At 38.8% G+C, this 23,705-nt stretch overlaps 1 protein-coding gene across 2 annotated transcripts in view; it reads right to left on the bottom strand.

The window, feature by feature from the left end:
- Nucleotides 1-1,727: 1,727 nt before the first annotated feature.
- Nucleotides 1,728-23,705, bottom strand: part of LOC131671233 (uncharacterized) — a 623,217-nt gene continuing 601,239 nt past the window's right edge. For both annotated transcript variants that reach the window (XM_058947500.1, XM_058947499.1), the window contains 3 exons: nt 7,105-7,306; nt 6,615-6,734; nt 1,728-2,010 (listed from right to left, as the gene is read on the bottom strand). In XM_058947500.1, the coding sequence (XP_058803483.1) occupies nt 1,995-2,010; nt 6,615-6,734; nt 7,105-7,306 (338 nt within the window). In that variant the 3' untranslated portion in view covers nt 1,728-1,994. The remainder of the gene's footprint in view (nt 2,011-6,614; nt 6,735-7,104; nt 7,307-23,705) is intronic.

The following is a 23,705-nucleotide window of genomic DNA, read 5'->3' on the forward strand; positions in this document are numbered from 1 at the left end:
TAATATATACAGGTTGATTCAAAAACATTAAAGGAAATTGGTATTGCCGGATTCGTATCCAAAAATTATTTAAGAATCAATTATTAGTTTTTTTTTGACAATCGAGTAATTACATAATTAGTTTCAAAGATCGACCAATCAGCGCGCGGCTTTGGAAGTATAGGCGCTCGGTGGCGAGCGGGGAGCAGTGAGACGGACTGCTATGAGCGCGCCACAGCTAAACAAAAACGGTACTCAACCTTCATGCGTGGCATTATATTTCGATTGAAATTGAAATACGTTTTCATAATATTAGAAATATGATAATAATGATAATAGTAATGCCAAATTAATTAATCTATATTTATTTTTTGTCATTGAGAAGCTAGATTTTTTCAACAAATGTCTTGTTCATAATGTATTTTCCAACATTAAAAACCCCCCAAAAAATACCAATTTCCAATATGCTATGAACAAAAAATGCTATCTTTGTACATTTTTCATGTTCAGCAACGTGTTAAGTTTACAAGGATAAAATAATTGAAATGAAACATCAAAAATGATAAATTTAAATATGATTTTTATATCTTTTTTCTTAAATAACTCGCTCTAGCTTCCAGAAATATTATTAGAATTGATTCATTATTTTTTTCAAATGCGTATAATGGTTTTGCAAATACGTTAAACATATACAAAAATAATTGTGAAATAATATTATTTATTTGTTTAATTTTAAGTAAACGATTTCGAGTGACATGTTTTTAGTGTACATTCAACGATGATATTTATGCAAAGAAGTTGGAGACTAGAATAACCTTCAGTGAGACATTTATTTAATAATAATCAAGGAAGATTTCTGTAAAGTTTCAGATCGATTCAATGAATAATCACTGAAATAAAGCATTTTTAACACAAACGCGCGGTCTTGCACGTGGCATCGTTGTACGCTGCTGTCACGTAAGCATCATTTCGTTGTTACCACCAGGGCACGGATTTGGTATAAACGCTCTATTTCAGTGATTATTTGTTGAATTGATCTGAAACTTTGCAAAAATCTTCCTTGATTATCAATGAACAAATGTCTCGCTAGGAGTTATTTCAGTCTACAATATTTCGTATATTTCTTTTATTGAATTTAATGAACCAATATGACTCGATATTGTTAAAAATAAATTGTAATTAATATTATTCCCTATTATCTTTTTTGCACATTCGATGTGCACGTTTGGTAGTGACGCGCATTAAAAAAATCGTTCGATTTTGATCATTTATCGAATTCAGAACGGAAATATAAAACAAATAAATCTGTCAGCTACTATTTTTTTTCTCATATTATAACCAAGTTGCAAAAGTCGTTAGTTGCTATTACAGTAGTGATCAACTGTAAGATGAAGAAGTACTGTTTGGTTTTGTGGAAAGGTGTTGTGAGGGAGTTTAGTGTGGTGCGTTCGACGAATGTGAAGCGTATGAGAGAGGGATTTAAAGTTAAATTTCAGAAAAAGTGGTTTACGGCGGACGTTATAAAAAATAGCGGTGAGTATTTTTAATATTAATTATAAACTCTTTGAATATTATATTTAACAATAAACACTTTATAAACTCGAAGCACACAATTACAAAAAATCTTTGTATTTATTTTGCCATTAGAAATACATTAGATTGAAGTAATTATAATGTATTATAATACATTAGATTAAAGTAATTATATACATCTTACAGAAGTACACTAGTTATTTGGTTATTAACATTTAAAATTTTCAGTCTTGGTTCCGTTAAATTATTCTGTAGTATATTATAATCCTTACCAAATTCAATATTCAAATGATGTTCAACAATATTAATATCCTCTTTTTTTGTACAGTTAACGACTATTGTTTTTAGTTTCAACTAATTTATCTGTCGGTACTATGATATTATTTAGAAGTTTGTCCGCTACCGTTTTTAGTATTTGATCCTTATGCAATAAATTTTTTTGCTTGATTATTGGTGCAGGCTTATGATTTATTTTCAATGTTTCAGACTTCGGAATTTCTGCAAAGGATGGAAAGTTAGTTCTTAAGGGATCATACTTATTATATTATCGCTATTATGTTCTAGATTAAGTTTATCTAGTACAAGTTTGTTTCGAGGAATTCTTTCAATTACACAGGCACACAAAAAATAAAAAGTGGTCTGTATCAAAAACAACACACATATATTCCCATGTATTTTGCCACGCTGAATCCGAATCCGCAGTCAGTTTGACCCCAGCACGTCAGGATCAAGGTCATTTGAAGGTCAAACTCGAATAAAAGTAGTATAAAAAAATGTAACTAGTATTTCTATGGTTTCGAGGGTCGCTGAATATAAATCCGTCATCCCCTTGACCCAAGCACGCCAGGTTCAAGGTCATTTCAAGGTCAAACATAGATATTGCACGAAAAGTTGAATTCTGACTACAGATTTTGAAAGTACGGAAAAAATTACGTTCAGAGACAATTTTTTCAATTTTTTTTATCGTGAATCCAGCGGTCATTTCGAGGTCATTGTATTTTGATCCCATGAAAATCAGTATGACCATTTTGAAAAAACAGAAGTACGTCTTCAATGAATAAAAAAACTCTTTCCATACGTTTTGACGGTTGCTGAATCCAAATCCGTGATCTCCGTGACCCAAACACATCAGGTTCAAGGTCATCTGGAGGTCAAACTCAAGAAAACGTAGTTTAAAAAAATGTAACTAGTATTTCTATGGTTTTGAGGGTCGCTGACTCCAAATCCAAAATTAGAATTGCTCCGACTACTCGAGTTTGGTGTGCAAAGTGATAGAATTTATACTTCTCTTCTCTTGTAACGGACCCTTTTATCTTCAAAAGATCTATGCAGCGGTTTTCTTTTTCTTTTTTCCGTTTCTGACTCGTTTTCCCTTTTAAGCATCCAGCAAAAATCTGCCATCATATTTACATCCCATCTTCCTTGATACCGGCGTTCCATCTCTTTGATATCTTGATGAAACCGTTCACCCTGTTATTCGCTATAGCCTGAAAGCGTAAGATTTTATATCACACCTACGTTTTTTGTGTGCCGGAACCCAGAGTACCTCCACGCGGTGACGGCGGGAAACGGCTTTTTTCCTTTTTTTGTTTTCCGGCAAAGCTCTGGGGTGAAAGCACGATGCCGTCATGGCCGGCACACGAGAAGGTACGATGCAGGGTTTCGGATGCTCAGTATCGGCGGTTGGTCAGGGTGAGCAAGCGGGCCCGCAAGCGTCGTCATCAAGTGACCGCAAGTCTAGTAGAATAGAATCTACTTTTCATAGGTGTGATGGAAAAACAGATGATTTCTGTTATGTTTGTGGAAAATTTGAAGTGCCAAAATATCGAAGGCTGTTATCAGATAGGTTTATAACTATTTACGAAGAATGTTTTAATTTAAAGGTTGTCAGCCAAAATACAGTCTGGGTACCTCATATGATTTGCAATTGTTGCAGAACAATATTATCACGATGGGAGAAATGTCGGACTCGTAGTCAGCTCAAATTTTCACAGCCTATGATATGGTCTGAACCTTTATGTCGAGACGATTGCTATTTCTGTATGACCAAGACTTTTGGCTTTAACGCAACTACAAAAAATAAAATCGTGTACGCTGAAGTAGCATCAGTAAAAAAGTCAATACCGTTAGAAGAGGAAGCTACTGACCAAGAACCTATGGAAGTTGATACATCACTTGCACCAAAGGAAATGGAAGTTGTTGAATCCTCAGATGAGGAAAGTGACAGTCAAAGTGATAGCAAAGAAGATGAATATTTACCAAGCGTTGTCTCGAATAATACCCCCGAAACTTTCAATCAAAAAGAGTTGAATGATCTCGTAAGATTTGGGATTACCCAAAGATGGAGCCGAGTATCTGGCCGCAGTATTGAAAAAGAAGAATTTGTTGTCCAAGGGGACCAAGGCTTATGTTTATCGGAATAGAGAAGAGAAGTTTCGTATGTTCTTTGCCAAAGATTCAGACAACTCGATGACATTCTGTACAGATGTGAGAGGATTAATGAATGAATTGAAACCTAATATTTATAAAGATGAAGAGTGGAGGTTATTTATTGACTCTTCTAAACGAAGCCTCAAAGCTGTACTTTTGAACAATGGAAACTCTTTTGCGCCTATTCCGATAGCTCATTCAACGAAGTTGAAGGAAACATACCAGAATTTGGAAGTTGTATTAGAAAAAATCAATTACTCGGATCACAAATGGAAAGTGTGCGGTGACCTTAAAATTTCAACTCTGATTCTGGGTCAGCAGTCAGGTTTTACAAAATATCCCTGTTTCTTGTGTCTGTGGGATAGTAGAGATAGAAAGCATCACTTTGTACAGAAAGAGTGGCTAAAAAGAACTGATTTCAATCCAGGCGTACAAAACGTTCTCCGGGATCCTTTAATAGATCCTTCAAAAATTTTGCTCCCACCCCTTCATATCAAACTTGGTCTTATGAAGCAATTCGTCAAAGCTCTGAACAAGGATGGAAAATGTTTTGAATACTTAGGACAGAAATTTCCAGGCATAAGTGATGCCAAACTAAAAGAAGGTGTTTTTGATGGTCCCCAAATCCGCACTTTATTCAGAGATAACGACTTTATCACAAAGATGACCCCTGTAGAATTGGCTGCATGGTCAAGTTTCAAGAAAGTAGCAGAAAACTTCTTCGGGAATCAGAGAAGTGAAGATTACGAAACTTTGGTGGAAAATTTATTAAATAGCTACAAAGAATTAGCATGCTTAATGAATTTAAAATTGCACTTTCTACATTCTCATCTTGATTACTTCCCAGAAAATCTCGGAGACTATAGCGAAGAACAGGGTGAACGGTTTCATCAAGATATCAAAGAGATGGAACGCCGGTATCAAGGAAGATGGGATGTAAATATGATGGCAGATTTTTGCTGGATGCTTAAAAGGGAAAACGAGTCAGAAACGGAAAAAAGAAAAAGAAAACCACTGCATAGATCTTTTGAAGATAAAAAGGTCCGTTACAAGAGAAGAGAAGTATAAATTCTATCACTTTGCAAACCAAACTCGAGTAGTTGGAGCAATTCTAATTTTGGATTTGGAGTCAGCGACCCTCAAAACCATAGAAATAGTAGTTACATTTTTTTAAACTACGTTTTCTTGAGTTTGACCTCCAGATGACCTTGAACCTGATGTGCTTGGGTCACGGAGATCACGGATTTGGATTCAGCAACCGTCAAAACGTATGGAAAGAGTTTTTTTATTCATTGAAGACGTACTTCTTTTTTTCAAAATGGTCATACTGATTTTCATGGGATCAAAATACAATGACCTCGTAATGACCGCTAGATTCACGATAAAAAAAATTGAAAAAATTGTCTCTGAACGTAATTTTTTCCGTACTTTCAAAATCTGTAGTCAGAATTCAACTTTTCGTGCAATGTCTATGTTTGACCTTGAAATGACCTTGAACCTGGCGTGCTTGGGTCAAGGGGATGTCGGATTTATGTTCAGCGACCCTCGAAACCATAGAAATACTAGTTACATTTTTTTATACTACTTTTATTCGAGTTTGACCTTCAAATGACCTTGATCCTGACGTGCTGGGGTCAAACTGACTGCGGATTCGGATTCAGCGTGGCAAAATACATGGGAATATATGTGTGTTGTTTTTGATACAGACCACTTTTTATTTTTTGTGTGCCTGTGTAATGCAAAAAATAATGCATTTTTTTCTTGTATTTCACCATTTAATTTCCGCAATAGAATTGTCAGCATAGAATTTTATTTATGCATTCGCAACGTCCCGTATAAGAGTGCGGACAGTCTACACCAGCCCATTGGAACACACAATTCTCGGCGATCGAGGGATTCTGCTTCGCAATAATACACATATGGGTAATTCTTGGCTATTTCGATTGACTTGTAACCCTTAGGTTACGGATTTTTTTTTCATTTGGCACAATTGTTGTACACATAAAACTGAGATTTTTCCCAAATTTTGGAGACGATACATTAATTATATCAAAAGTTATTAACAATTAAAGAAAAATGATAAAAAATTTTCAAACGGCTATATTTTAAAAACTAATAAAGATATCGAAGTCGGATTTTTTTCAAAATACTTATAATGCCTTAAAATTTCGAAATAATTACAACAATAAACAATAAAAATTTTTTTTCGAAAGTTATTAACTTTTTGTTTAAACAATTGCTAATATCTCAAAAAGTATATTTTTTTTTTTGAAAAATTCTTGCTCCTACGTATTCCTGAGGATTTTTGCTATCGAAATCAATCAAAAAATTCAAGGGCCCGACATATCAGAAAGCGTAGCCCTAATCAAAAGAAGACGCCTCGGCGTAAGGCTGCGGTAGCGCTCCAGCGGACTCACGGTCGAAGGCGACCGGACACCAAGGCATCTTCTTTTGATTAGGGCTACGCCTATACACGGTGTGTGTGTGTGTGTGTGTGTGTGTGCGTGTGTATACGTGTGATTATCCGTTATATTTAGAGTAAATAGGAGTCAAGTATATTTTTGCCTCTCTAGTCGCCAGTTTGGGTGATACATTGCGAAAATTGTGCATGCGTGACAAAAGTAATTTAGTTATAGCCAAAAAGAATAGAGAAAGAGATTTGAATGTATTACTTTAAAGATAGTGAATAATCTTGTTTGGTAGATTCGCTATTCCTCACTAAGTAACTTCCTTCTCTTAGTAACCGCAATATAGCTTCTGCTTCAATCCTTGTGATAGAGCCGTGGTACCAGCTGTGTGATAAAGAATTATTAAGAGACATTATTAGTGTGAAAAGATTTCGAACATGTGAATATAAAATGTTTAACAAAAAGTTAACAGGATGAAAATTGAAAATATAATATATCACACGATACATCACATAATTCATTATGTAACGTCACGTGATATATTACATAATTTTTACGTAGGTCATCATACAGTGCTGCATACGATTATTCATATAATTTACCATATGATACGCTGTTTTAAGTGTCAAATCTTTTCTTATAGTATATTATAGATCATATGATTCTTAAAATGATTTATTATATGATTAATTATATGATAAATCCTCGAATCAGTAGATGCACTATTCGCGTATAGTGATAGTGAATTGAGTACCCTTGTCTTTCAAGCGGTAGATCCACGTCAATAAGATCGGCCAATCCTCGTGAAGTAGACAATTCAAGTGATAGTCCTAGATAGAGGGCTGCAGGCTTTTGTAATTGTTCTGACGGAACCTCGCTTATTGTACCTAGATCAAGTCCATTATGTTCACTGCCACTAAGATTCAGCGTCATTTTTGCTCGACCCAGGCTGCCACCTGAAAAACAGTTGCACATCCATTATATTCAACATTTGCATCTGAATATCCTTGTTAGATTGTAATACATTTTTATTCATATATCTGAAAGTCTTAAAAGACAGGTCAAAAAGTGAAAAAGAAGCAGATTTAATGACCAAAAAAAGTTATAACTATTTAAAAGCTTATAAAAGCAGCTTTAAAATGAGTCGTGATGAATTCAGTTATGTCTAGCTCCTAATATTATGCTTTAAAACGACTCTCCTATCAATATTATACACACAAAGTGGTTCTTATACAGGGTGAGTCATTTTAATTTCCCCAGTCTAATAACTTTTGAAACAAGCAAATTACGCAAAAATGTTTCAGACCAAAGTTGTAGGGGTTCAAGAGGGACGTCTAGGGGTGACTTTGAAATTGACCTTGAGCTTGACCTTGACGGCTTTCTCAAGGTCAAGTCTATTTTTTTATTGGGAACCCCTATTTCTGACCTCGGAATCGGAAAGAGCGGGAAATTTTACATCCAGATAACATCTTTTAACATGGGTCAAAATAAACCCTTAAGGTCATGCTAAGGTCAAAACTATCCTGGAACAAGAATCGAACAATGTAAGCAAAATACGAAAAAATGACTCAGAAAAAAGTTGTAGGAGTTCAAGGGGGACGTCTAGGGGTGACTTTGAAATTGACCTTGAGCTTGACCTTGACGGCTTTCTCAAGGTCAAGTCTATTTTTTTATTGGGAACCCTTATTTCTGACCTCGGAATCGGAAAGAGCAGGAAATTTTACAAGATTTAAATTTTTTAAATTTAAAAATTTTTTAAATTTAATTTTTTTAAATTTTACGGGACTATTCTTGTTTTCGTTCCCTATCCTTTTTTATTTTTCACCGGACTGTATGATTATTATTAATAAATTTCAAATATTGGAAGTTGTTGCTAATAATTTGCTATTACAAGTCTATTAAATTAATGAAACTATTTCAGTATCAATCTGATGTTCTGCAAAGAAATAAGAGTAAAAGTTAAATACATAAGGATAAATTTCATGTTCAATGAAGAATCTATTACATTTGGAAGTCGTTTAGAAAGTAATCACAATACGTTCAGTCGTGATTTCAATTTTGAAAAAGCTTTAAATATTACTTTTGTTTTAACCATGCTTGTGTTCATTGTATCACTATCATTATTTCTTCATATTTGAATAAGAGACCTTTCTTATTGCCATCGATCATATGAAATCTAATTTGGACAATATTGCCTCTGTTTTCAGTAATATTTAATTTGTATCATCTTTCTATGATCTTTGCCTTTGTTGATTTGTATTGAGGTTTTTTGAAAAAATCTTTTAAATATGGCTGATTTTACCCCAACAGAGATAGTTGATATGATTTGGATTTTAGGAGAATGTAGAGGTAATTACCGTGAAGCGTCAAGGTTGTATCGAATTCGATACCCACAAAGGCGCCATCCTGATCACCGTACCATTCATCGTCTTGAAGAAAGAGCTCGACAAGGGCATCTACGAAGAAGTCGACCAAGACATGAGTATGATGATAGAGATGCTAGGGTTTTGGTTGTCTTAGGATTGGTTCACCTAAATCCTCATATCAGCAGCCGACAAATAGAGAGAGAAACAGGAATACCTCAGAGAACCGTTATTAAAATTTTAAGAAGTAATAGATATCATCCGTATCATATTACCTTAACGCAAGCATTAAACGCTAATGATATGAGAAACAGAGTAAATTTCTGTCGGTGGGCTCTACAGATGATTTTGCAGGATCCGAATTTTTTTAATTATGTCCTTTTTTCTGATGAAGCTACGTTTTATAGTACTGGCCAATTGAATCGTCACAACAGTCATTATTGGTCTGATCAGAATCCTCACTGGTACAGACCAGTCGATAATCAACATCGTTGGAGTGTAAATGTATGGTGTGGAATAGTTAATGGTCATCTCATCGGGCCATTCTTTTTTGAAGAAAACGTCAACGGCAATGCTATTTTAGAACTTTTAAGGGATCATCTCCCACTTTTACTTGAAGACGTAGATCTTGAGACTAGACGTCGAATGTGGATACAACTGGATGGTGCAGGACCGCATTTCGCTTTAATTGTACGAGAGTTTTTAAATAGAAATTTCCAACAAAGGTGGATTGGAAGAGGTGGTCCAGTTGCTTGGCCTGCACGATCACCGGACTTACCTTCCCCAGATTTCTTCCTTTGGGGATACTTAAAAAATACTGTGTTCGTCGAAGCGCCCACAACAAGGGAGAATATGATAGAAAGGATTAGAGTTGCATGTAGACAAATCTCTAGAGATATCTTACTGCGCACTATTGAAAGCTTCGAACAGAGGCTCAGGCAATGCATCGACGTAAATGGTAATAATTTCGAGCAAAACCGATAGGAAATAAGTTTATTCTAGTTTCATCACGAATTGTGAGAGGCAAGGGGACTCACATTAATAAAGCACCCCAAATCGTGAGAGGCAAGGGGATTCACGTTAATAAAGCACCCCGAATCGTGAGAGGAAAGGGGACTCACGTTAATAAAGCACCCCAGAGGGAACATAATCCTATTACGTCCACGTCGTTGTTCCTGGGTAGTGCTAAAGATAGGAAGTTTATGATCTTAAACATCAGCATCGTTAGTACATGGCCAGTCCCTTATTCTTTGGAAGTTTATTTAACAACGGTCATATGCGATAAAAGCTTCGCCTCGAAATGTAACAAAAATAAGAGAATTTTCAAGAATTTGACCTTTGCTTCACATTGAGAATAGAAGTACGACAAAGGTCTTCGATGCTCGTTAAACCTTTTGATGTTTGAAAGCGGCTTCAATTTCTTAAGTAAAAACTGAAATATTGTTTATGTTCTTATGAAAAAAAACTAAATAGATACTTGAACGTAAAATTTCCCGCTCTTTCTGATCCTGAGATCAGAAATAGGGGTTCCCAATAAAAAAATAGACTTGACCTTGAGAAAGCCGTCAAGGTCAAGCTCAAGGTCAATTTCAAAGTCACCCCTAGACGTCCCTCTTGAACCCCTACAACTTTGGTCTGAAACATTTTTGCGTAATTTGCTTGTTTCAAAAGTTATTAGACTGGGGAAATTAAAATGACTCACCCTGTATATTTCTATTTGAAAAACGTATTATTTTTTTATTTTAACATAGTTTTTCTTTATTTTTATCAAAGTATTGTTATGAGTTACCCTATAATATGTATAATATATATATAATATATATATATATCGAATATATAATATAATATATAATATGATATATATATATAATATATATATCTAACGTATTAAGAACAAAAGCAATCATAGATAATTTGATTATTCACTTCAACTGCTGTTTTATAAATTAATCAATTCTGGGGATCCATATGAGAAATCATGCTTAACCTGTTTAGTGTATTGTGATTAATAAATACGCTTAAGTGTGTTTTATAATAAATTCTCATGTTATTTATTATTGTGTAAGTGGAACAATATACTTCAATTTTTATTTTTTTTAGATCTATACCATTTGTGAACAAGCTGACAATGAGTACACTTTGTGAATAAATATTTTATATACTATTGAGGAAAATTTATGAGAATATGACGTTTGGTTATTGTCTTTGCGAAAAATATTGGTGTGATCTACAAGTAAATATTTTTTCACTTATAGGCTTAATATTTTTATTATTTGATAGATTCTTATATACTTTTTTTTCCTAGATAATATGAAAATGTAAATGAAATTTATAGATCACGCATGAAAATTGGCTACGTGAATTAATTATTATTCTTTTTTTCTGTTTTATTATTATTTAATTAAGTTATGATGTTTTGAACTTTAATTGTTATAATATGAACAGTGAGTGCAAACTGAAATAGAAAGAATTAAAAAATGTTATCAAATGCTGTTAAGCACAAAATCAGAAAATTATCTACAAATTATTAAATACACTAAAATACAATATTCAATTAGTATATTGTTAATCTCATTGTCGATAAAACAAAACCTCACATTGACTGGAAAACAATTCCCATTCGATTTTTTTACAAACACCTTCTGGATATATCCGTGAATAAGAATCAAAAGTTTTCCAGAAAAAAATCCTCGTGCAAAAATCTTTAAACTAATTTTTTGTAACAATTATAAAACTGAGTTTTTTCATGTGAAAATATTTTTTTGGCTTAAATTCTTTATTAAGTTAAATTTTTTGTTAAGTTGACCATTCTCAAGTTACAAATTATTTAATGTTCGAAAAAACGCTAAAACGACCATTTTTGAGACAGAAAAACAATATCAAAAAATAAAATTTTTGAACTTGACAAAGTTATGAATAAATCTTGTAACATTCTTTTATAAAATCCTGACGAACGTTTGGAGCTTGTATCATTTTACAGCTCTATTTGGAATTGTTAAATAGACGCTGTCTAAGCAGCGAGAGCCGCGCACCTAGCGGAGCGCTCGTACTATCGACTTGATTATATAGGTTCGCATTTGTAAAAAATACATGAAACAGTACATATACATGGAAAAATTCCTTAAATTCTATACGGAATGTAGTATTTAAAAATTTTTTTTCAGTGTAAATGTTCGAAGACTTATAAAACTAAAGCATGTCACTGTAAAAAGATTAATGTCACGTATTTACCTTTATGTGGTTGTAGTGATGAGTGTGAGAATGCGGTAATATAAATTATTTATTTATTTAAAAATTATCGAATTGGTTAATGAAATTTTCTTACAACTTTATTTGGAACGCAAGTTTATTTGGGAAGACAACTAAGCAGACGACGTTTTAAAACTTTCGTCATTGAAAGTTAGATTCTTTAAAGAAAAATGATTATTTATATTACTAACTAGGGTTTTGATTTGCTATTTAATCAGTACTGACAACAAATGAAACTATTTATCTATTTTACAACAGTTTATCACATTGATTTTTAAAATGAAAATGCAAAATTTAGTAAGTTGTAACGGTAGGTTAACTAAATTGTTATTTAACATTCCTGATATTTGTCAAGAATATCGGAATTATCCTGCTTGTATGCTCAGTACTATTGTGCATACTCTTTGCTCAGCTGAAAACGAGCGTGGAAGCACGAAACAAAGTAAGAATAGTATATAACGATACTAGGCTGGAAAGTTGGGTTTCCGAATCGATAAAAGATAAGACTGAGGCGAAGCCGAGGCCATATTTCTCACCAGCTGGGACATCCGATATTTCCAGCAGTGTATCGTATACTATTTTTCTTTACACCGGCTCGAAAGTACGTCCAATAATTAATAATAATTGTTAAAATAACGTTGTCGGCTGCTCCCGCTTGCTCGCCGCCATGCTTATTTTCACTGCCAACTGGTTTTCACTTTTACTAACTGCATCAGCGCTGCTCGCGGACACTTTTTACATTAGCAAGTAGATAAGCAATGTATGTTCTGGGACACAAAGGAGCCGACAAAGGATGCCAATGTATAAGGGATATGTGTATGTTCTGGGACACGAAGGAGCCGCACGATGAAGGTGTCACGGTAGTGACACGTTTTAATTTATGGTCAGACCCCATGCTGAGTGTCTAAAAGGCATTTGTTTTTCGTTTGACACCTCCCGCGTGCCAGTGGGCCCTTCGACAGAGTGCCCTCCCCCACCCACCCACCCACCCACCTACAAAGATTGTTAAGGATGCTGTAGAAGTCGGTAGGGTGTTTGGTAAACTATATGATGGTCTCTCTCTCTCTTTCTTTTTCTCTATCCCTCTCTCTCGTGTGCGGATGCTGTTCTCTCTCTCTCTCTCTCTCTCTCTCTCTCTCTCTCTCTCTCGCGCGCGCGCTTTTCTTCGATAGTAGGGCGCTTAGTAAGCTTATGCTGACTGAGTGTGAGTTCTAGGAGAGGGGTTAGCGTCTCTAGCTTACTAGGCGCGTACGCCGTATAGTGTGGATGCTGTTCTCTCTCTCTCTCTCTCTCTCGCTCTCCTTAGTAAGCTTATACTGGCTGAGTGTGGGCCTTCGGAGAGGGGGTAGCGTCTCTAGCTTGCTAGACGCGTACGTCGTATAGTGTGGATGCCGTTCTTTCTCTCTCTCTCTCTCGAACTCCTTCGATAGTAGGGCGCTTAGTAAGCTTACGCTAGCTGAGTGTGGGCCCTCGGAAAGGAGGTAGCGTCTCTAGCTTGCTAGGCGCAGCCACCACCCATCCACATACCTCCCACCTTTCGTATGACTACCCCCTCTTCAACCTACAGCGCCGAAACCGCTGCTTTCAGCGCCACCATAGTGCTTAAAAGCCGTGCTAGATTGGAAAAGAGCGCAGTCTTTCGAGACAGCCCGCTTCACTAGCTTTCTTAGCAGTGACAAGCAGAAGTAGTAGTAGTAGTAGTAGTAGTAGTATTACTAGTTATCCTACGCGCATTTTCATTACAATAGCTTCTATTTCTTATTTTGAAAATAGAGTACACGATTTATGGAAAGCCTATTACAACTCAGACGCTAATAAGGATGATTTTATTAGATGGAAAAATATAATAATTACCGCTTTGAATTCCCTTGAAGAATATATGTTACAGCCTAACTTAAGTAGAACAATACGACAGAGATGTTAAACATGCGCTATTGATTTGAATTCAATCGAAATTAATTTAAATAATTCCATAAAAGTCGGAGGAAATGTTAATTTATTACGAGCCATTCCAAACCAAATTGAAAGGGACGGAGTTATTTGGCGTGAAATAAATTCACCATTTGAAAAACGTATCATTACTACATTCATAGCCAATCAAGAACATACAGATATAAAGTCATTCTTAAAAGCAGCAAATAAACTATTACAATTACAAATACCAAAATATCTTTCAATTCATAATGCTCTAAAAATAAATATAGAAATATCAGCTTAATTTACCGTAATAAAAGATAATGTAGAGGACATTCAAGTAAAGTATTTCAACACCGAAAATATTTCTATTTATAGAACGACAGATCTTAAATTATGGTTTACAGAAAATATTGAAGATGTTATACTTAAAAGCTTAGAAGAATTTCAAGAAAAAGATTCCGGTTGGACATCAAAAACTATGATCGGTATTACTGTTAATATAAATAAATTTATTTCTTCCAAACCGGGCTCATATATTCAACTACCAAAACAAATAGCAGATAAAAAAGCAATTATCGATGTTCAAAATACAGATAATGAATGTTTTCAATGGGCTGTGCTTGCCTGTCTTCATCCAGCTAGATTTCATAGCGAAAGAGTTCAAAATTATATGCCATTTGCGAATGAATTGAAATTCGATGATATAAACTTTCCTGTTGAAGTAAAGAATATTCCTAAATTTGAAAAATTAAATAGTATTTCAATAAATCTATACATACTGAAAAAATACGATTTTAAATTCGAAGTCTCACCATATTATATATCAACTTTAAAACAAGATAAGCATGTAAATCTTTTGTTACTACAAAGCGATTATATTGATGAGAATGAAACAGAAAAATCTAATAGATCAAATAACAATGATAATTTCAAATTAAAATTCCACTATGTATGGATTAAAAACTTATCTGCTCTTGTTAGAAGTGAAGTAACGAAACATACTGCTCTAATTTATCTATGTGAACGCTGTCTCCACTATTTTAATAATAAAGAAAAATTGAATATTCATGAGACAGATTGTTCAAAATTAAATAAATATAGAGTTAATCTACCTAATTTTCCTGTTCTGAAATTTAATCATTATGATCGAAAAGAAATGGTTCCGTTTATTATCTATGCTGACTTAGAGTACTTATTGAAACCAGTAAATAATGGACGATCCTTCCAAGATCATGAAGCCTTTAGTGTGGGACTTTATATAAAATGTAGTTATGATGATTTCAAATCAGTCTTTAAGATGTATAGAAAAAAACTGAATGAAGAACAATCACCCGTACAATGGATTATCAAACAATTTCAGATTTTGTTAGATGAAATGGATCAAATATATAAGAATGCAATAGAAATGAATCTTTCATGGCGTAATCAAATGGATTTCAAGATGAGCGAAGTGTGTCATATTTGTAGAAAATATGTTCAACGTGATGAAATAAGATCCAAGATTGGAAGAGTTAACCCTTCGTATTTGCTGGTAAGAAGGCCAACAATTAAAACCACATCTCTTTACGATAACGTTATAACGAGTTTGTCATCAACTCGTTATGTCTCTCTCCACATTAAGTATATATCAATAATATATGTACATATTCACGTATCTACTTTTATATTATACTACTAGCAGCCGCAGCGGACGACAGCAGCTGAACTAAGGTAAGAGAGAGAACGCTAGCAGAGAGAGAGACCGCGTAGGTTGGTAGGACTGGCGAGCCGGGTGCCGCGAAAGACGTGCTGCTTGACAAAGGGGAGGCAATTAGCTGACGCATCTCGAACTGGTGACACGCGTGCGACGGCGTGAGGGATTCATAGCTTGGCTGTGCCATTGACGACGACATTCGTTTTGTAATTTACGTCGCCTCGTGGATAGATTGAGTGATACGAGTAGATTGAGTGCTAGACAGAGTGCTACTGATTGCGGCGTGCATTGGCGTTCGGTAGGCCGAACTTTTACTGTCGAGCCTCGTGGCTAATCTCACTGACAACGGCAGCCGATGTAAGTACTACTCGTTCTTTGCGTCTCTTTCGCATTACCCGCTTTGCTTCTCTCTCTGCACTGCCCTGTACAAATACACGTAGAATATATATATATTTTTCTATTATACCTATCGCCTCTTTCACTCTGCGCCTTCTATCATTCCTTTCGTTTCCTACACCTTCGCGATTTCAGCTACGCGACCTACTACGCTCTCCGCGGGCCACCCGGCAAGTCCATCAGCAGTCTGTGCTACCGGGTCGGTCGCGCAAGGCCATTGCACGAGCCCGCTTCGTCATCTATTACGCATCTCTCGGTTATTAAATATTGTAGCGGACTAAATCCCCGTTACATTTTGGCGCCCAAACGTTCTGGTGCTGGCTGCGTAGCGAAAATCGCACCGAGAAAAATTTTTCCATAGGCGTTCTTACAAGGACAAGGAGTGCGCGATCTCTCGCGACGTGTTGTTGACAAACACGAGCCATGCGGCGAGCCACATGTACGACGCTAGCGAACAAGTGTAAACTCGTCGAGCGATACACCGATATTCTAAGCAAAGGAGAATTATAGATTTTATTCGAATATTTGAAATTGGAAAATCACATTTATTTTCAAGGTTGCCACGCTGGCCGTATATACGAAAATTGTATATTTCGAATGCTATATGCGTGATTCGAAATCACAGTAAATACTGCGTGGCTAAGCCTTATATAATTAAAATTTTATACAATTTTTTTTATGATTTCAATATATACTAATTAATCTATAATTTATTCCGATATTTTCTTTTGAGTAGTTTAGTTGGCGAGGCGTTGGCTAATTCAACTCTGCGTCCAATTGCAACGCATAAATAACATAATAAAACTTTTTTTTTATTTTCTCTTCTCTCTCTCGCACCCGTTACATTTTGGCTTATACGTTGCGTTGCTAATACCAACACAAGCCTGATATTTATTTCAAATATCTCATCAATTTTTTTTATATACTAATTATAATTATTGCTGCAGTTTGACGCAGAAATATTTCATGTATATTACAATAATTTAATTGTTGTTTTTTTTTTCTTGGTTGGATTGTCTTGATATCGTTTTTTTTTATTTTTGTAAAACGTCAACGTTGCGTTTAACCCATTGCTAAATAGATATACAACAGCAACAAATTGGTCAATTAGCGATCTATCAATATTCAAAGAGGATATTGATAGAAAATTAACAACTTGGATTAAAAACTTGTCTAGTGTACAAGTTGACGGCGCATTGACACAATTGGAATTGCGAACCGACGGATCGTTATACGAGCGTGCGAATCGACTATTCCGTAGGTTAAACGGCGATTATACAGCGGAAGATTTCATAGCAACGCAAGATTTGAATGAAGAAGAAACACAAGAAAGACGAGACAATCTTAGCCGTATGTTCTTCATATCAGACACTCTGCCAGCAGAAATTAAGAGAGATTTACAAACCGCAATGAATGCAGAAGAAGCTCTCGACGCAACAGAACAGGTGAACTTAGATGACAACGAACAATTGACAACAAGCTCGCCACATGGCACAGCCATAGATAATTCTGTAACTCTGCCTATACAAGAAGAACACAGAGATAATGACAATGAAGGTACATATGAACTGGTGAATACAAGACATCGAAGACTTGATTTCAACAGCACAACAATCGAACCACGGCCAAATATAGGACAACATATAATGTCAACAGCAACAACAACAACCATTACAACGTCAATAAATGCAGCGAATGCGAGTAGATACTCCACAGGAATCTACGCTACTTCTGAAGAAACGCGCACGGTCAAAGTAACGATGCCAGACGCTAAAGTGCATTTTATGCCTTATGGCGCAGCATCCGAACTAAGACGAGCTTGGCAAGCAGAATTGGATTATTCTACCGCACAGAAAGAATTCCTCAGACATGTAGCAGCAGAAAAACGAGAAAAGGATAAAATAATAGCAGAAGTTGCACAATTGCGAGAGAGACTAGCCAAAGCTGAAAGAGAAAAGATCGATTTAAATGCAGTTAATAAAAGTTTGCAGGAACAACTAAAAATAGTTGTATCAACGGCTCATCTCGCAGAGCAAGAACGGCTGGCTACTGCGTAAAGTAAGAATGTACTCGTACAATTCCAAGATACATTCGAATTAAATTATTATGATTTATCAAGCCAATTTGACAACACTGCACATTCACAGATACAATCATCGCTCAACCCGCAAGCTCCGTTGTTTAATTCGACAACTCAACCCTCTACGGTTTTTTCTATAAGGCCAATGCCGTCGTAATTTCCGATTACTACGTCGTTTTTACCTGCGATGCCTCTTCCTGCAAGCTCGATCGGGGAGAGGGGAACGTCCTTTCGCATTGCTTCGTCGCTCGGCCTCGTGGTATCCCTCGCAAGCTCATTCACCCTCGTGTCCTCGAGCTGGGGGAGGGGGGTCCTGCCCAGTACGTCAGCAGAAATGCCATCGCAACAAACGACGATTAGCGTTCCCATAAGTAGTCAAAGCTTCACTGCTAACCCACAGCAAGCGACTACGCTTAATTCCACGCCCTCTAGGTACTCTCCCAGCAAACCCTTAGGAAAAACTGTGAGAGAATGGAAGATAAAATTTTCAGGAGGCGAAGGACTAAGCATCGAAGAATTTCTGGAACGCGTTGAGGAAAATAGACGGTTAGATAGGGTGGCCGATGACGAGCTACTAGATTCAATGACTCCCCTTTTCGAGAAGGCAGCTCTCTTCTGCTATCGTGCCTTAAGGCCCTCGTGGAAAACGTTTAGCGACTTTAAGGAAGCGGCCCTTAAGACTTACAGTAAATCGAAGAGGAACAAGAGGAGTCTGAAGGTAGAAGCTCAGCTGCGTACACAAGGTACTGACGAGCCTGTAGTTGAGTACATTGTCTCACTACTTACTATCATGAAAAGAGTTGATCCTCCATGGAGCATGCAGGAACAAGTTAACCTCATCATCGACAACCTGCTGCCTCGATTGAGAAAAAGATTGAAGCATTTTAGAGACAATCTCACAGATTTGCAAGTACTTCTGGCCAAACCTCAAGAAGCCGAGGATGATGAAGATGGCCAATGGAGGCCACCGCCCTCAGCCGATCAGAGTCTATACCCTGAAACGGCCTACAAGCCGCGAGTCAAAGCGACCAAGGCTAAGCCATCGTTATCCTCTCTAAGTGAGAAAACTCAGCCAGTGAAGGCGTCAGAGTTAGAGGATATAATCACGAAGATCCTGGAGAAGAAAGCCAAAGGAAATGCTGACATCTCCAAGCTTCCTGCTTCATCCGAGAAGAACGAAAGTTCTAACGGAAAAGCAGCGCCAAACGGAACTTTTCACCGTTCGAATGGGAACTCGCCTCGTGGCAACGGACGTGGCCGAGGTGGTAGAAGAAGCTGGGGACGATCAGGTGGCAATCGAGCCACAGTAATTTCTCCTAAATCCAGTAAAAACAAGGATAAGGAGTCTGGCCCTGATGGCAATCTTCTCTGCTGGAATTGAAGTTGGCCCGGTTACACCCGAGCCACTTGCCCAGAATGCTCGACTAAACAGCTGAATGATGAGGATTCAAAAAAAGAGCGAGGGAGTCAGTAGATGAGGACCTTACTGCTCCCTTGATCACCAGGACCTTTGATGTTAGCGGCGTAATGGGAGTAGCGCAGGTGCCGCACAACACGGTGAGTGACTCTATGCTAGCCCGAGCTAACTCTTCTGACGTGCAGTCTATCCGCGATGGAGTTACCGTTGCAAGCGCCCTAATCGATAAGTTCCCCAGGTGGTGGCTGACTGTTAAAGTCAGCGATTATATTTTTCGAGGACTTTGGGACACCGGAGCTTCTCGTACCGTCTTCGGCCCCAACGCCATTTCAATCGCAGCTGCTTTGAACAAGCGCGTGCGACCGTATGTGGGCCCAGGAGCAAAGGCAGTGGATGGCCACTACGTACTCATTGTAGGTAGCGTAGAGTTGCCCTTCACCTTGGGTGGGGAAACGCGTTCGATTGACTCTCTCATTTTAAACGAAGTTGACACTGAGTGTACTTTAGGTGTCGACTTCAAGCGCGCCTTTTCGGCCATGCTAGACCCTAGATCTAACAGGCTGACGTTTGAGGGCTGCGAAGAAGGTGTGCCTGTAGTTCTCTCTTCGGAGAAAGCTGAAGAGACAATGGCCTTAGCCTCGCTGGGGATTGAAGATCTCACGGCTGAGCAGAGAGAGACGATCGAAAAAGTTATGCAGAATTTGCTGCCTGATCCCTCGTGCGAACGGTTAGGTTGCACGAGTTGGATCGCACATGACATAGACCTCAGCTGCCCGAGCCCAATTAAACAAATATATTACTCGGTATCTAAGAGAATAGAGGACGAAATGCACGAGTAAGTGCGCAAGATGTTGCAACTGGGATTAGTCCGGAAGTCCCAGAGCGAATGGTCAAGCCCCGTAGTTATGATATTGAAACCTGATGGTACATATCGATTTTGCGTCGACTACCGTAAAGTTAATGCGGTGTCGAAAGTTTCAGCATATCCATTGCCTTATATGGACGTGATCTTACGCAAGATTCATCTTACGCCAAATATATAAGTGCATTAGATTGTTCTGGAGCCTTCTGGCAGATACCTCTCACAGAGAGATCGATACCAATCACGGCTTTCACAGTTCCGGGTATAGGCTTGTACGAATTCGTTCGTATGCCTTATGGCTTGGCAGGCGGCCCTGCTACATTTCAATCGTTGGCTGACAAAATAATCACGCCCGAAATGGAGCCTCACGCTTTTACCTATTTAGATGATTTGATCATTGCGACTGATTCGCTGATCACGTAAAAGGGCTCACGTTAATTCTAAATAGAATTAACGAGGCGGCCCTTACCATCAATAGGAAAAAGTCGAAGATCTGCATGTCCGAGATACGTTATCTCGGCGTGCTGGTTAATCGTGAGGGCTGCAGGCCAGACCTTGAAAGAGTGCGACCCGTCCTAGAGTATTCGGCGCCAAGGAATCTATGGCAATTGCGACGTTTTCTTGGCATGGCCTCGTGGTACCGTAAGTTTTTGCAGGACTTCGCTACTCTAGCCGCACCTCTAACGTCTCTCACGAAGAAGGACACAAAGTACACGTGGACCGAAGAACACGGTACGGCTTTTGAGCAGATAAAAGCACTTCTTGCTACTGCTCCTGTCCTAGCTAGACCCGACTTCGCTGCTCCGTTCATCCTTGAGTGTGATGCTAGCGATACTGGCCTTGGTAGTGTCCTACTACGGAAGATAGACGAAGAGGACCGCGTGCTTTGCTTTGCTAGTCGTATTCTCACGTCTACAGAACGCCGACTGTCAGTTACCGAACGCAAATGCCTAGCGGTCATATGGTTGATAGAGAAATTCCGGCCTTATATAGAAGGTTATCACTTTACAGTGGTAACCGATCATCATAGCTTGGTATGGCTTCAGAATCTTCGGAGCCCCAATGGCAAGTTAGGTCGATGGTCGTTGCGCCTTCAGGCGTACGACTTTGATATCGTGCATCGCAAAGGTAAGGATAATGTCGTGCCCGATGCGCTCTCTCGCATGTATGAGACAAACTAATACACGGAAGCTTCGCTAGCGTCTCTCACCGTCGACGAAGATATCATGGATCCTTGGTATCGACGCAAGCTTTCGCAAGTAAAACAAGATCCGAAAGCCCATACTTATTGGAAGATAGTCGGTAGCCGTCTGTATCTTTACCGACCGGACCCAACAGTTGATGACTTGATAGGAGACGACGACGCTTGGAAGCTCGTGGTTCCTAGAGAACAACGTGAGCAGGTTCTCATTGAATGCCACGAAGAGCCTACGGCCGGTCATTCAGGCCGATATAAGACCCACCAGAGGGTAGTGCTTCGTTACTACTGGCCTATTATGTATAAAGATACTGCGCATTTCGTGCGTAACTGCCAAGTGTGCCAGCAGATTAAAGTAGAGCAACGAGCCCCCGCTGGACTTATGGGCAAACACGACGTCTCCCGTCCGTAGGAAATTGTCTGTGGCGATACGATGGGCCCTTTTCCGAGATCGCCTCGAGGCAACGAACACCTTCTCATCCTGATGGATATTTTCACGAGATGGATTGAGTGCATCCCGATCCGTAAGGCCAATGCCAAAACGATTAAGAGAGAGATCAACCATCGGATCTTTCTACATTTTGGAATTCCTGATAGATTTCTATCGGATAATGGCATGCCTTTCAAGAATTCATTAGTGGATTCCTTCCTAGAGACGCATGGCGTTTTTCACGGCACTTGCGCTCCTTACTCTCCAAAGTCGAATCCGACTGAGCGAGTAAACCGCACGATCAAGACTATGATCGCTGCATTTATTGCTGAAAAGCACAATAAGTGGGACGAGCTCATTGGCGAATTTGCGTTCGCTTACAATACGGCCATCCACGAAACTACTCGTTCTAGTCCAGCCTTTCTAAATTATGGACGGAATCCTGAACCTCCATATAATGTTCGACGCGAGGAAGAGCGTGCCGCTTTACGGCAGCTAGAATCTACGGCCCGTGAGGAATGGCACTCTCGCATGCAAAAGCTCGACAGATTGCGAGCTGATGCCCAGGAGAGGAGTGAAGCCGCTCAGTTGCGACAAGAGAAGTACTATAACCAGAAACACCGAGATGTCAGTTACGACATCGGTTATAAAGTAAGGGTGAAGAATAGAGTACTTTCCTCGGCCACTAAGGCCATAGCAGCTAAACTGTGTCCGAAATACGCTGGCCCTTTTATTGTAAAGTCTCGTCTGGGCATGAATTCCTATCAGTTACAGACCGAAAGGGGAGTAGACATAGGTAAAGTCGCGGTTTGCGACATGAAACCCTGTTACGATGCCGAGCAATTTCCCTTAGGCGAGACACATGACGCAGACGATGCTTCGGACAGGGAAGACCCAGAGCTTTCTCTCGATGAAAGCCTTCGGGCCGTATCTCTACCTATATAAAGTGTGACTCGATAGTGGCGGATACCCTGGCGTCTGTGGACGCTGATCTAAAGGCACAGCCAAGTTCGGGCCAGCTCCTTCAGATACCGATAACTATGGCTCCTCGGAAAAGAGGTCGACACGCGGCTCCAAGAAAGCCGTACCGCTACCGGTCACAACTTCGCCTCGGCGTTTGCGTCCTAGGGGCAAGCTCGACGAATAATTCCCCAACTTCACTGCGTCCTCACACTATACAACGCCATTACAATGCTACACCACGCTCATGCACTCCAAGACGGCCCTTAGTCCCTTGGCTGGCTTACTGCTTCGCTTCTGCTTGCCCCACTGCCGTCGCTTCTTCACAACATCTCCTATAATGTTTATTTATTATTTATTATTACGGAATTCTTTGCAGAGGATGTTACCAGTCAAGAAGGTCGAGAAGGACGAAGAGGTCCAAGTGACCATCTCTCGTGGCCTGCTGGCTCGATTTGAGGAGCTTGCCTTCCGACTGGCTAGGTCGCAGGTGTCCCTGCCGCCGGAGCTCACGCCGGAGCTACCTACCATCGAAGAGCGGGCTCGGCGTTGGGCAGAAAGCTTCGCCGCAAAACGCCGGTAAGAGGAAGAGGAACGGAAGCGCGTCCGAATGGCTCTTCCGGCTCCTGACCAACAGGGCGAAAGGCAACGGCCAAGCCCTGTTCCCCGCCAGTCTCCGGTGCGTTTCGCCGACGTCCTGGACGAAGAGTCGAAGGAGGCCCAATCCCATGAGGACAAGTGGGCCGAAGTGGAGGCCGCGGCAAAATCGTGCCGCTCGGCGCGCATCGAG

The sequence above is a fragment of the Phymastichus coffea genome, unplaced genomic scaffold, assembly GCF_024137745.1.
Source record: "Phymastichus coffea isolate CEN01 unplaced genomic scaffold, Cenicafe_Pcof_1.1 PCOF00121, whole genome shotgun sequence".
Taxonomy (NCBI): Eukaryota; Metazoa; Arthropoda; class Insecta; order Hymenoptera; family Eulophidae; genus Phymastichus; species Phymastichus coffea.